This window comes from Rhinopithecus bieti, unplaced genomic scaffold (assembly GCF_001698545.2).
Source record: "Rhinopithecus bieti isolate Rb0 unplaced genomic scaffold, ASM169854v2 scaffold_61533, whole genome shotgun sequence".
In the NCBI taxonomy this organism is placed as follows: domain Eukaryota; kingdom Metazoa; phylum Chordata; class Mammalia; order Primates; family Cercopithecidae; genus Rhinopithecus; species Rhinopithecus bieti.
Window position 1 is genome coordinate 110,481 of NW_016823925.1, and position 13,066 is coordinate 123,546.

Consider the following 13,066-nt stretch of genomic DNA (forward strand, 5'->3'; position numbering starts at 1 on the left):
TTTTTTGAGACGGAGTCTCGCTCTGTTGCCCGGGCTGGAGTGCAGTGGCTGGATCTCAGCTCACTGCAAGCTCCGCCTCCCGGGTTCCCACCATTCTCCTGCCTCAGCCTCCCGAGTAGCTGGGACTACAGGCGCCCGCTACCTCGCCCGGCTAGTTTTTTCTATTTTTTAGTAGAGACGGGGTTTCACCGTGTTAGCCAGGATGGTCTCGATCTCCTGACCTCGTGATCTGCCCGTCTCGGCCTCCCAAAGTGCTGGGATTACAGGCTTGAGCCACCATGCCTGGCCCAAAATGTATACATATATTTTAAAGGGGTCTCACTCTGTCACCCAAACTGTAGCACAGTGACTCAATCATAGCTCACTGCAGCCTTAAACTCCTGGGCTCAAGTGATCCTCCTGCCTCAGCCTCCCAAGTAGCTGGTGCCCCCACACCTGGGTCATTTTTTATAGAGACAGGGTCTCACTATGTTGCCCAGGCTGGTCTCGAGCTCCTGGCCTCAAGCAATCCTCCTGCATTGGCCTCCCAAAGTGCTGGGATTATAGGTGTGAGACACCAGGCCCAGCCCTTTATCTTATTTTTTCTCTCTGGTCTCTAAGGGTCATCACTGGAGCCAGTTTCTGCCCCAAGGACCCTGATCTAGACAGGGAGAGAGGTGTTGTTATGAAACCAGACAGACCAGAGAGCCTTACTGATTGACTCAGCACTTTTGACTGGGAGGAAGGGGTATTTCAATTAAGGCCATTCCCACAGGAGATCTTCACAGAGTGGTGACAACCCCCACTGGAGTGTTTGGGGGACGGGGAAGGCCAGAGGCCAGAGGAGGGTGAGGGCCAGATGCATGGTAGGTTTACAGTTTGCTGGGTGACCCTCAAGAACAGGTTCTCCCCCGGGGCTCCACTTTGGGGTGACCAGAACTTTCCAACACACACACACACACACAAGGCTCCACTTCAGGGTGACCACAACTTCCCCACCACACATGCGCGCGTGCACACACACACACACACGTGTGACTTGTGTTGCTATCTCTGCAGGTTTATGTGCGAAGCACAGACTTTGACCGGACTCTCATGAGTGCTGAGGCCAACCTGGCTGGACTCTTCCCTCCCAACGGGATGCAGCGCTTCAACCCAAACATCTCGTGGCAGCCTATCCCTGTGCACACTGTGCCCATCACTGAGGACAGGGTGAGAGTGGCCAGCCCTTCCCTGGGATGGTGAGGGGACAGCTGTGGCCGTGTGCCTGCTGATGCCAGGCTCCTTTTCCCACTGCCTGTTTCCCCGCTTTGCTCTACAGCTGCTGAAGTTCCCGTTGGGCCCATGTCCCCGTTATGAGCAGCTGCAGAATGAGACCCGGCAGACGCCAGAGTATCAGAACGAGAGTTCTCAGAATGCAGTGAGTGGGGGCAGAGGTGGAGGTCACCACACTGTCTTTTCCCCACAAAAGGACTGAGACCCTGATCCATTTTTCTTAGCAATTTCTGGACATGGTGGCCAACGAGACAGGGCTTACAGACCTGACACTGGAGACCGTCTGGAATGTCTATGACACACTCTTCTGTGAGGTGAGCCCACTAGAGTGCCCACTGTGATCACTCTTTTCCCCCTCAGCAGGCCCAGGTCACCAGGATGGTAGAACACAGTGCCTGATACCGTCACGCCCCTGGGGAGGTCCAGGGAGGCTGTGCTTGTGAAACACGGGAACTTCCCTCACGGGTGACAGAGATCCTCAGAGTGGGAAATGGTTTATTAATTGTCAGCAGTCCCTGCTGCTCTCCACCCAGAGCTCCTTTCTGCTGAGTCTCACTTTTTGTGCCTGAGCTTCCTTTCCTGTGCCCTGCAGCATCCACATCGCCTGCCATGTCTACTAGTTCCAGCCCCTCTGCCTCTGTCTCCTCTCCCTCCCTCACACACACAGGCACCTTCCCACTGGGGAAGAGAGCTGCCCCCTGGAGAGGCTGGCCTAGGCCTGGGGCGCTAACCTGCCCGCTGCGATATACAGCAAACGCACGGGCTGCACCTGCCGCCCTGGGCCTCACCCCAAACCATGCAGCGTCTCAGCCGGCTAAAGGACTTCAGCTTCCGCTTCCTCTTCGGAATCTACCAGCAGGCGGAGAAGGCCCGGCTTCAGGGGGGTGAGTGACAAAGACAGCATGTCACTCCACTCCTCAGGACCCTAAGGCATTAAAAATCTGCTGTGGGGGCTTCTCACACACTTCCCTCTCTACTGAAACACTCCCTGCTCTTTCAAAACCAAATTCCCCTCCTCATGCCGCTAGTCACCAAATTTCCCCAGCTCTCTTCCTTTTCTGCCATTCATATTCTTTTTAAAAGAAATTATTTATTTATTTACTTATTTTTCGGGGGGACGGAGTTTCCCTTTTGGCACCCAGGCTGGAGTGCAATGGCTCGATCTTGGCTCACTACAACCTCTGCCTCCTGGGTCCAAGCGATTCTCCTACCTCAGCCTTCTGAGTAGCTGGGATTACAGGCGCATGCCACCATGCCTGGATAATTTTGTATTTTAGTAGAAATGGGGTTTCACCATGTTGGTCAGGCTGGTCTCGAACTCCTGACCTCAGGTGATCCACCCACCTCGGCCTCCCAAAGTGCTGGGATTATAGGCATGAGCCGCCGTACCCAGCCTATTTGTTTATTTTGAGACAGAGTCTCGCTCTGTCACCCAGGCTGTAGTACAGTGGCACGATCTCGGCTCATTACAACCTCCACCTCCCAGGTTCAAGTGATTCTCCTGCCTCAGCCTCCTAAGTAGCTGGGACTACAGGTGCCTGCCACCACGCCCAGCTACTTTTTGTATTTTTAGTAGAGACAGGGTTTCACTATGTTGGCCAGGCTGGTCTCAAACTCCTGACCTCTGGTGATCTGCCCGCCTCAGCCTTCCAAAGTGCTGGGATTACACACATGAGCCACCACGCCCAGCCCTGCCATTCATGTTCTTAAGATTCGCCCACATCAGAAGACCCTCCCTTTCCTAAATGAATAGCTGCCCCAAGAGAACCAGTGGGGCCCATTTTGAGAAGGCTGAGAGTAATACACATGCCAGCTTCCTCATTTGAGCACCTAAGGGCTTGCCTGCTGTCACACCTTTTTGACATCTCAGTTTTCAGAGCATATGGTAGTTACCCGGGCACAGATCCACCCACTGTGTACTCTGAAGCAATCTTACGTTTACATTTGTTTCAAACTGAAGTGCTTCTGTAAACACAGGCAGGTTTCTACATCCGTGTTGAAATGTAGGCAAATACCTTGTTTTGTCTTGCTTCCTTCTGTACATTTGACAGTTCTTAGAGAGGGGGGGTGCCACAGAGTTCTTACACGGTCCCTATGACACTAAACAGTTCTCCGTGTAGGGGATGAGGCCCAGGCCTGGCAGAGGGTGAAAGGAGCACAGATAGGTGGAATTAGAAGGCAGGGGTGGCTGTAGCCGGCAACACCGGGGACTTTTCTCCTTCAGGAGTCCTGCTGGCTCAGATAAGGAAGAACCTGACCCTAATGGCGACCACCTCCCAGCTCCCCAAGCTGCTGGTTTACTCCGCGGTGAGTGCCTGTGCTCTCTAGTGTGCTGTGTCAGGCAAGGAGCTGGATTTCTTCTCTGTTCAGTTCCTGCGGGTGTGGGGAACAATGCTGATGGGGAGCCCCTCTTCCCCGCAGCACGACACTACCCTGGTTGCCCTGCAAATGGCACTGGACGTCTACAATGGCGAACAAGCCCCCTACGCCTCCTGCCACATATTTGAACTGTACCAGGAAGATTCTGGGTGAGTGGAGCTAGCAGTGTCCTCTGGAGAGGGCCCTCAGGAGGTGGCTTGGGGCAGCCCAAGGACCCCATGACAGGCAGGCTGAGCAGCTCCCATGTTGCCTCCTGTCGACCCTTAGGAATTTCTCAGTGGAGATGTACTTTCGGAACGAGAGTGACAAGGCCCCCTGGCCGCTCAGCCTGCCTGGCTGCCCTCACCGCTGCCCACTGCAGGACTTCCTTCACCTCACGGAGCCCGTCGTGCCCAAGGACTGGCAGCAGGAGTGCCAGCTGGCAAGTGGTCCTGCAGACACAGGTGAGCTGTCACCAGACTCCTTGCTAGTCATGCCCCAGACCAACCTGCAGTTCACATCCTCAAATCTCAAGAGCTGTCGCACTCCCAGTCATCTGACTGCATTTGCTAGGAGTTTCCTCCCCGACCCCAGACCACTTTATACCTTCTCCCCACTTCTCACCCTCAGGTGATGTCTCACTTATATCACCAAGAAAATAAGAGCCAGGAGAGAATCGGCTCGTTCTTCCACCACCAGCTCCACCAGCTTACTTGCTGGGGGAAGCCACTGCTTAGGATGGCCTCTCCACCCGCACTCGGGTTCTCCTCACCTCTGCAAGGAGCTCTGACGCCTCTGCTTCTCTACTGGATCACTTCCCTCCCAAAAGGCCATCCATGACCTCTGAGAGCCACCTCTTCCCCAGCCACCAGCCTCTTCCCTCTCAGAATAGAATCCTCGAAAGAGCTGCCTAGACTCTGGCTCTGCTTCCTCACCGCCTGTTCTCTTAGACTCACATTAGAGAGTCTTGTGTCACCTTCCACTACCCTGAAGCCACACTTGTCTGGTGACCAGTGACCTCCTCTTACCAAAGCCAGTGACCAATTCTTAGCGTCTCTCACCTCTCGGCAGCATTACATCATCGGCCACCCCTTCCTGAAACACTGTCTTGGCTTCTCCTGACTTTAGTTGTCCCTTCCTCACTAAAGAACGGATGACCCAGGACTCATCCCTGGCGCTTTCCCCATCTGTGCACACTCCCAAGTGATCTTATGCAGCCTTATGACTTTATGCCCATCTCCATGCTCACTTCTGTCCTTACGCTGACTCACAGATTCACCACCTCCTCTCTGAGCTACAGACTCACATCCAGCTGCCGACTTGAGGTCTCTACGTGCATGTTAAGTAAGGCATCTCAAAGTTGCAATGTCTTAAACCAGATGCTTTTCCTTCCAAAGCTGCTTTTGTTCCAGGCTTCCTTGTTTCAGTCAATGCCACGAGTCGCCTAGTGGCACAGTATAACCCTTGGAGTCATACTGCATACCGTTTCTCATACCCCTCATCCAGCCCACTGCCAGATCAGCTCAACCTTTCAAATATTAATACGTGCTCTTGCCTCCACAGTCCAATCTACTGCCAGCTTTTGCCTGACCGATTGAAGTTTCCTAGTTCTTTCTGGTTCTATTCTTGTCCCTACCAGTCTTTCAGCACAGCAGTTAACTTTTTTTCTTTTTTTGAGACGGAGTTTTGCTCTTGTCACCCAGGCTGGAGTGCAATGGCGCAATCTTGGCTCACTGCAACCTCCGCCTCCCGGGTTCAAGCGACTCTCCTGCCTCAGCCTCCTGAGTAGCTGGGATGACAGGCATGCATCACCATGCCCAGCTGATTTTGTATTTTCAGTAGAGACGAGGTTTCTCCGTGTTGGTCAGGCTGGTTTCAAATTCCTGACCTCAGGTGATCCGCCCACCTTAGTCTCCCAAAGTGCTGGGATTACAGGCATGAGCTACCGTGGCCGACTGAGTTAACTTTTAAACCAGTTCACAGTACTGTCCTCTCAGAATTTTCCAATGGCCTCCCATTACATGTAGAATAAAATCCAAGTTCTTCACCATGGCCTTCCAGGCCCTACTCCATCTGGTCTCCTGCCCCATCTCCTACATGCCCCTTGGTTACTCTGCTCTGGTGAGACTGACTTTCTTGATGATCCTAGCACATGCCAGGCTTATCCTCACATTTGGGCCTTTTGCCCTTCCTTCCTGTCCTCTGCCCCATGATACTCTTCTCAGATCATTGTATGTCACTCATTGACTCCAGGTCTCTGTTAAACTTCTCACTTCCTCAATGATGCCTTCCCTGCTGACCTATTTGCTTTGTCTCTCTGTATCACATTCGTCACTGACCTGTCACTCCTAACTTTTTTTTTCTTTGAGACAGCATCTCATTCTGTTGCCCAGGCTGGAGTGCAGTGGTGTGATCTCGGTTCACTGCAGCCTCTGCCTCCCAGGTTCAAGCGATTCTCCCGCCTCATCCTCCTGAGTACCTGGGACTACAGGCGTGTACCACCACGCCCAGCTTTTATTTATTTTTTATTTTTTTGAGATGGAGTTTCACTCTTGTTGCCCAAGCTAGGGTGCAATGGCACGATCTCAGCTCACTGCAACCTCTGCCTCCCAGGTTCAAGCAATTACTCTGCCTCAGCCTCCCGAGTAGCTGGGATTACACGCGCGCATCACCACGCCCAGCTAATTTTTTGTATTTTTAGTAGAGATGGCATTTCACCATGTTGGCCAGGCTGGTCTCAAACTCCTGACCTCAGGTGATCTGCCCGTCTCAGCCTTCCAAAGTGCTGGGATTACAGGTGTGAGCCACTGTGCCCGGCCAACTTTATTTAGTAACGATGGGTTTTCACCATGACGGCCAGGCTGGTCTCAAACTCCTGACCTCAGGTGATCTGCCCGTCTCAGCCTTCCAAAGTGCTGGGACTACAGGCATGAGCCACTGTGACCAGCCCATTTGCTTATTTATTACATCCCCTCTCCTAGCACGTAAACTCCATGAGAGCAGGGACTCTGTCTTGGCCACCTCTGTGTATCTCCTGTATGTCAGAACAGTACCTGGCATATGATGGAACACTGACATGACCTTTCTCTCGCCTCCCCCATGCCCAGAGGTGATCGTGGCCTTGGCTGTATGTGGCTCCATCCTCTTCCTCCTCATAGTGCTGCTCCTCACCGTCCTCTTCCGGATGCAGGCCCAGCCTCCTGGCTACCGCCACGTCGCAGATGGGGAGGACCATGCCTGACAACCACTTAGCCCGCTTCCCTCCGCCTCCTAGGGGAGGTGGGCTGGGCCGTCGCTCCTGACTGTTGCTGCTCCCCAGCCCGTGGACAGGATATCTTGGGTTGGGCCTCCCTCTGATGACCCCAGCCAGATGAGCGAGTGGGGCTCAGCGTGGCCCGTGGTGCCTGTCACTCAGCATTCCCATGCCTGATGTTTACCAAGTGCTGTGTTGGACACTGGCTTTCTCCAAATAGGATTTGCCTCCTCCACGCTCCCTACACACCTGAGATGTAAACTGGCCGTCAGTGTTCACTCAGGACCTAGGATTAGAAAATGGCAGAGTTGGTGCTGGATCCACCTTGCGCTTCTATCAAGCTGCGTTCTTTTTCCTCTAGCCTGGAGTCTTTGGCAAATAGCTCAGAGGACACGGTCTTGCCTCTCAGTGCTTATTTTAGTGGGAAAAACAGCTAATACCAGGGGTACAAACATTGGCTCCCAAGGAACTGGATCACCCAACAGCCAGCCAGCCACATTTCCCTGTGTCTGGCTAGAGCCACCGTTAGACTCAGACAGAATGCTTCAGGAATCTTTGTCACCCCTTCAACTGGAGCAGGACGGAAGGGTGTCTGTACTTGGGAGGGAGTGGGGAGTGGTGGGAGGGGAGTTGCTTGTCACATGGAATCAGGAAACTGCTCTCCCTCAGCTGGGCTGGGGTCTCCAGGGACCTGAGGTACATGCAGGTTGTGAGCTGGAAAAGAAAGTTCTAGACTGTGGCCCAGAATAGGGCTGGGGCAGCTCCCAGAGAATGAATATTGTTGTTTCCTATTGGACTGATAGTGCTGTTTCCTGTGCCTTTTCATTTCTGAGACGCAAGAAGCTCTCTAACCAGGTCACTTCTGGAAGATCCACACAAAAGCTCAGTCGGGTATGGTTTTATTGGCCGTATCAAAAGTGAGCAGAAATCAAATAACTGATTGATCCCTCTGCTACCATCCACTGAGAGGAGGAGAAAAGTCATTTAGTTCCAAGATAACCTTGGTTCCAGGCTAGATACAGAGGGGCCCTTGGGGCAGCTGCGTCACCAACTCTGGAGCAGTCTCTGGAGGTAGGTCCAGAGGATTAACACGAAAGTGTCCCAGTCCCACAGCGCCCCAGCTCCCAGCACCCCTGCTCCAACCCTAGCCATGGATACTTTTGGCCCTTTAACAAATCGCCACCTCTGCTCGCAGGACTTGATCCCATGTGTGGGCTCCAAGGCCTTGTCTGGCCCACACCTTCTTTAGTGTCTCTCATTTCCGGGTCCTGGCTTCCTCCTGGCTCCAGATGAGAATGTGGTAACCTAGGAGGAATGAGACCAGTCTGACTTACACCTTCCGTTACCAGTCTCTCAGAGCCTGGGGCTGGCCTGCAAACCTAGGATTTGGTAAAGAAATACTAGGAAGGCCAGGCACAGTGGCTCACACCTGTAATCCCAGGACTTTGGGAGGCCGAGGCGGGCAGGTCATGAGGTCAGGAGATCGAGATCATCCTGGCTAACACAGTGAAACCCCATCTCTACTAAAAATACAAAAAAGTAGCTGGGCGTGGTAGTGGGCACCTGTAGTCCCAGCTACTCGGGAAGTTGAGGCAGGAGAATGGCGTGAACCCAGAAGGCGGAGTTTGCAGTGAGCCAAGATCGCGCCACTGCACTCCAGCCTGGGGGGACAGAATGAGACTCCTTCTCAAAAAAAAAAAGGAATACTAGGAAACTGGCCGGCATGGTGGCTCACGCCTGTAATCCCAGCGCTTTCGGAGGCCAAGCCGGGCGGATCACCTGAGGTCAGGAGTTTTAGACCAGCCTGGCCAACATGGTAAAAGCCTGTCTCTACTAAAAATATGAAAAAAATTAGGTGGACGTGGTAGCAGGCACCTGTAATCCCAGCTACTCGGGAGGCCGAGGGAGAATCTCTTGAACCCAAGAGGCGGAGGTTGCAGTGAGGCAAGACCATGCCATTGCACTCTAGTCTGGGCCACAAGAGTGAAACTGTCTCAAAAAAAAAAAAGAAAAGAAATAAAGAAGTACTAGGAAACTGGACAGTAGCCAGGCATTGCATGACCAAGACAAAGCCAGAGGCATGGAGGGCCTCGGCTAAAGAGACCACTGTCTCCCAGCCATCTTCTTCACGGGCCACTGCCCTGGGGTGAATGTGGCAGGGCGGGGCTGAGGCTGGCCCACACTGAACCTTGGGAAGTAGGATTGGGCTGGGCAAGTCAGATACATCCTCTTCCTACTCACCCATTGCAGAGGCCAGCGTGTCCCCCATGGGATTGAACTCATTGAGCTGCAGAGACAAGAGTGTCAACACGAGGAAAGGGTGAAGGTATTAGCAGAGACATAGAAGGGCACACAAAACCTAATTTCTGGTCATTTTTGGTCAATAAAGTAGGTTGAATCCCTGCTTCCTCCCATCATTATTTGAGGGCCCATGCCTCACCGAACTGATGCCAGAAGATTCTGGGTCATAGAGCTGACACATCATCTTCCCTGAGTTTCCATCAAACACATCGATCGTCCTCAATTCATAGGGGGTACAACTTTTGAAATTAGGATCTGGGTATCGGCCTACGACAATGAGGTTGTAGCGAGGATGCCAGGCTGCCTAGGAGATGGAGAGGCCGGTCATGAGAGTAAACGCAGAACATGACCAAGAGGAACATCAAAAACAAACATCAACGAAGAGGGACATCAAAAGTATTCTTTGGGCTGAGCGCGGTGGCTCACTCCTGTAATCTCAACACTTTGGGAGGCCGAGGCGGGCGGATCACGAGGCCAGGCGATCAAGACCATCCTGGCTAACATGGTGAAACCCTGTCTCTACTAAAAATACCAAAAAAAAAAAATTAGCTGGGCGTGGTGGCACATGCCTATAGTTCCAGCTACTCGGGAGGCTGAGGCAGGGGAATCACTTGAATCTGGGAGGCGAAGATTGCAGCGAGCCAAGATGATGCCACTGCATTCCAGCCTAGGGGACAGAGCAAGACTCTGTCTCAAAAGAAAAAAAAAAAAAGGTATTATTTGCCAGTAACAAGCCAACCTAATGATGGAGGTAAGTCTTATAGAAAACGACAAGAATGGTTTTTGGTTGTGTTTGCCTCTGCCATTGTACATTTTTAATGCCTAGCTGGCCTCCCTGGCCCTTAGGGCAGCTTCAGGCCTTCTCCCTCACTTGCATTTCCTAAGATCATGCCAACTGATAAACGTTTTCACCTCAGCCTGACCCAGATATTAGCCTAAGAGGTCAGCCTACAACAAAGCAAAAGAAGCCTCTGGTGACCAAAACCTAACAGGACTTCAGTTCTAGAGGAACCCCACTATCATCCCGCCTCCGTCAGCATGAATTACTAAGAGTTGAGTATAAAATTGCTACTGGCTAAAAAAGAGAAGGAAACCCACGTTCCCCAGATCACCCCACTAAAAAAAATCTGGCGGTTATTAAAATGACAAAATTGGATGGGATTTTCCTAATTAAACTTCTCAAGGAAGTTTTGAAGGAGGAAAGACATGGTTAGCAGGAAGGAAGAAATAGTACATGCAAAGGATTAGAAGTAAGTCACAAATCACAGGAAGCTGTAATGACTTACGACACCTGGCTAGATACAAACTGGGACATGGGGACAGATGGATTATTAGGAACACTGATGGATTAACAGGCACACCAACTGGGGAAGGATTCTTGACATTATTTATTAAGAGCTTGGATGTGATTGAGGTACATGGGGGCCACTCAATATTCAATCATCATTTATTGAGTACTTACCAGGTGCTGGGCATCGGGCCAAGTGCTTTAAGTATACTGACTCATCCTCATAACAATCCTATCAGTTAGAGACTAGTATTCCCTTTTTGCAGATGAGGAAACAGATCCAAAATATAAATAATTTGCCCAAGGATTCTAACCCGGGGGGTCTGGCTGCTGGAAACTGGTGCTCCCCACCACTCGGCTGAACTGACCAGAGAAGTACAGGCATAAAACCTGAAGATCGGAAGAGGATCTGTAGTTTTGGAAAAGGATGCAGAACTAGCAGAGCTCAGGCTGCATGGGGGCTCAGGCAAGAAGGCATCAAAGGACTTGAAAGCCATTAGTCTTGGGGACTAAGGATAGAGAAGCTATTAACAAGACCCTGAGAAAAGGTGGGAAAATAAAAGACTTATTTTTATTATTAGAAGCACTGAAACCTGCAAGACAAACTAAGAAGGCAAAGTTGCCAGGTGTGGTGGCTCATGCCTGTAACCCCAGCACTTTGGGAGGCCAAGGCGGGAGGATAGCTTCAACCTAGGAGTTCAAGACCAGCTTGGGCAACATGGCAAAACCCCATCTCTACAAAAAATAAAAAAATTAGCTGGGTGTGGTGGCGCACACCTGTAGTCCAATCTACTCCCGAGGCTAAGATGGAAGGATTGCTTGAACCCAGGAGGTTGAGGCTGCAGTGAGCTATGTTTGTGCCACTGCACTCCAGCCTGGGTGACAGAGCAAGACCCTGTTTCAAGGAAAAAAAAAAAAAAAAAAAGGACCACCCTGGGTAACACAGGAATACCCTGTCTCTAAAAAAAAAAAGCAAAAAAAAAAACACAAAAACAAAACAATGAGGCAGGATGATCGCTTGAGCCTGGGAGATCAAGGCTGCAATGAACCATGATTGCCCCACTGTACTCCCAGCTGGGTGACAGAGCGACACCCTGCCTTTAAAAAAAAAAAAAGGTGAAGGTTTGTGGGTCAACTGTACACAGGTAACTGAAGCTGAGAAGACAGAACAGAGGGTCAGGATCTTAGAAAATGCTCACCGTGAGATCAGAGCTGGGCTGAAAAAACTCAGAAAAATACCTTATCAGAGAGACAGAAAGAAAACTCAACCATATGGAATGGCAGAAGTGGGATAAAAGGAAGAGAGAGAGGCAAAGGGTAAGAGATGCTCTGTGCTTAGGCCAGGAGCGATCTGGGGTGGCAGGCTTACCACATCAGCCCTTCCCCACCGTGGGCAGACCTGCTCCAGCCTCATGATCACAGCTTCCTTCTGCGAGCTTCTTCCCGCCGCCACTCACCTTGATGGGTGTGAGGTGCTGGAAGTGGCGGTGAGGGTGCGGGATCAGGCCCAGGGGGCAGTCCCACTGGGAAGCAGAGTAAACTCGGATCTCGCTCTTCTGGTCCGTGGTCAGGAGCCGGGCTCCATCGGGACTGAAACAAGCTGGCAAAGTGAAAAGCCCCTGAGCTGTATGAACCACGAGCCCCCTGTGGTCCTGGCCTTGCAGGCCTTCTCCTGTAGGGGTACCCTCCCTACCACTCCTCTCTAGACAGGAGCGGAAGGGAAGAGGTGAATCTGGGCTGTGAACAACAACGAAATTCTGGTAACTCAGCAGTTGATGGGGACAGCCACAGCCACAAAGGTTCCCAGACATCAGCTTGGCAGATGCTATCAGGGGTAAAGGTTTGTGGTAGTGGCTTCCATGCTGAGGGAACACCCCAGCAGTAGTCAGATAGGCAGGGTCTGCAGGAGAGATGAGGTCTGGGATATCACACCTGCGTTGACAGGATGCCTGTGCGGCAGCGAGTAGAGGAAGCTGGCTTTCCCTCTAACCTGGCGCAGGTCCCAGATTTTCACTGTTTGATCTACGGAGGCTGTGGCCAGGAACCAATCACAGCATGGGTTCAGGGCCACATGCGTCACTTTCTTTTTGTGCATTCTGAGATTCCAAAGCTGCAGAGAAGAGCTCGGTTCAGGTGGGGACACAGAACCGAGGCGGGGATGAGGGAGGGAAAGGCAGGACCTGGGAGAACGCACCTCTTTGCCATCCATGTTCAGCAGGATCACGTTCCCCACGTTGTCTCCTGTGACCACCATTCGGCTACTGGCGGACACATCCAGGCTACAAAACCAGATGCTGGAGGGAAAGACTGTGTTGTAAGATCCTTGGGGACAGAGATAGGCCTGTTTACTCACTGTTGCTGCTCCAATGACTAACCCACAGTGGGCATTCAATAAATATTTGTTGAATGAATGAATAACTGTCTTGCCATGGATTCCTAGCGAGGAACATTCAGACTGCTCTACCGTCCAGACAGAGGGAATGGGATAATGGGGCTCAGAAATCTGTCCGGTTACTGCTGGGCCCAAGATCCCCAGCTCCTAAGAGTCTCTGAAGCAGACAAAGCTCAGACCATAAAGCAAGCCCCAGGGCACGCCTACTCCCACCCACCCC

The 13,066-nt window shown here is 51.9% G+C and overlaps 2 protein-coding genes across 3 annotated transcripts in view; one reads left to right on the forward strand and one right to left on the reverse strand.

The window, feature by feature from the left end:
* Positions 1 to 7,667, forward strand: part of ACP2 (acid phosphatase 2, lysosomal) — a 10,053-nt gene extending 2,386 nt beyond the window's left edge. The window contains exons 4-11 of one of the 2 annotated variants that reach the window (XM_017862027.1): positions 1,039 to 1,191; positions 1,301 to 1,399; positions 1,479 to 1,568; positions 2,006 to 2,138; positions 3,479 to 3,561; positions 3,676 to 3,782; positions 3,901 to 4,076; positions 6,720 to 7,667. In XM_017862027.1, the coding sequence (XP_017717516.1) occupies positions 1,039 to 1,191; positions 1,301 to 1,399; positions 1,479 to 1,568; positions 2,006 to 2,138; positions 3,479 to 3,561; positions 3,676 to 3,782; positions 3,901 to 4,076; positions 6,720 to 6,853 (975 nt within the window). In that variant the 3' untranslated portion in view covers positions 6,854 to 7,667. Of the gene's footprint in view, positions 1 to 1,038; positions 1,192 to 1,300; positions 1,400 to 1,478; positions 1,569 to 2,005; positions 2,139 to 3,478; positions 3,562 to 3,675; positions 3,783 to 3,900; positions 4,077 to 4,242; positions 5,314 to 6,719 lie in introns of those variants that run through there. The other variant, XM_017862028.1, reaches the window with a different exon arrangement.
* Positions 7,668 to 7,747: 80 nt separating this feature from the next.
* DDB2 (damage specific DNA binding protein 2) overlaps positions 7,748 to 13,066 on the reverse strand; it is a 26,219-nt gene continuing 20,900 nt past the window's right edge. The window contains exons 5-10 of the mRNA XM_017862026.1: positions 12,649 to 12,748; positions 12,387 to 12,564; positions 11,912 to 12,054; positions 9,306 to 9,470; positions 9,107 to 9,152; positions 7,748 to 8,170 (exon numbers count right to left, since the gene is read on the reverse strand). Coding sequence (XP_017717515.1) covers positions 8,121 to 8,170; positions 9,107 to 9,152; positions 9,306 to 9,470; positions 11,912 to 12,054; positions 12,387 to 12,564; positions 12,649 to 12,748 — 682 coding nt within the window. The 3' untranslated portion in view covers positions 7,748 to 8,120. The remainder of the gene's footprint in view (positions 8,171 to 9,106; positions 9,153 to 9,305; positions 9,471 to 11,911; positions 12,055 to 12,386; positions 12,565 to 12,648; positions 12,749 to 13,066) is intronic.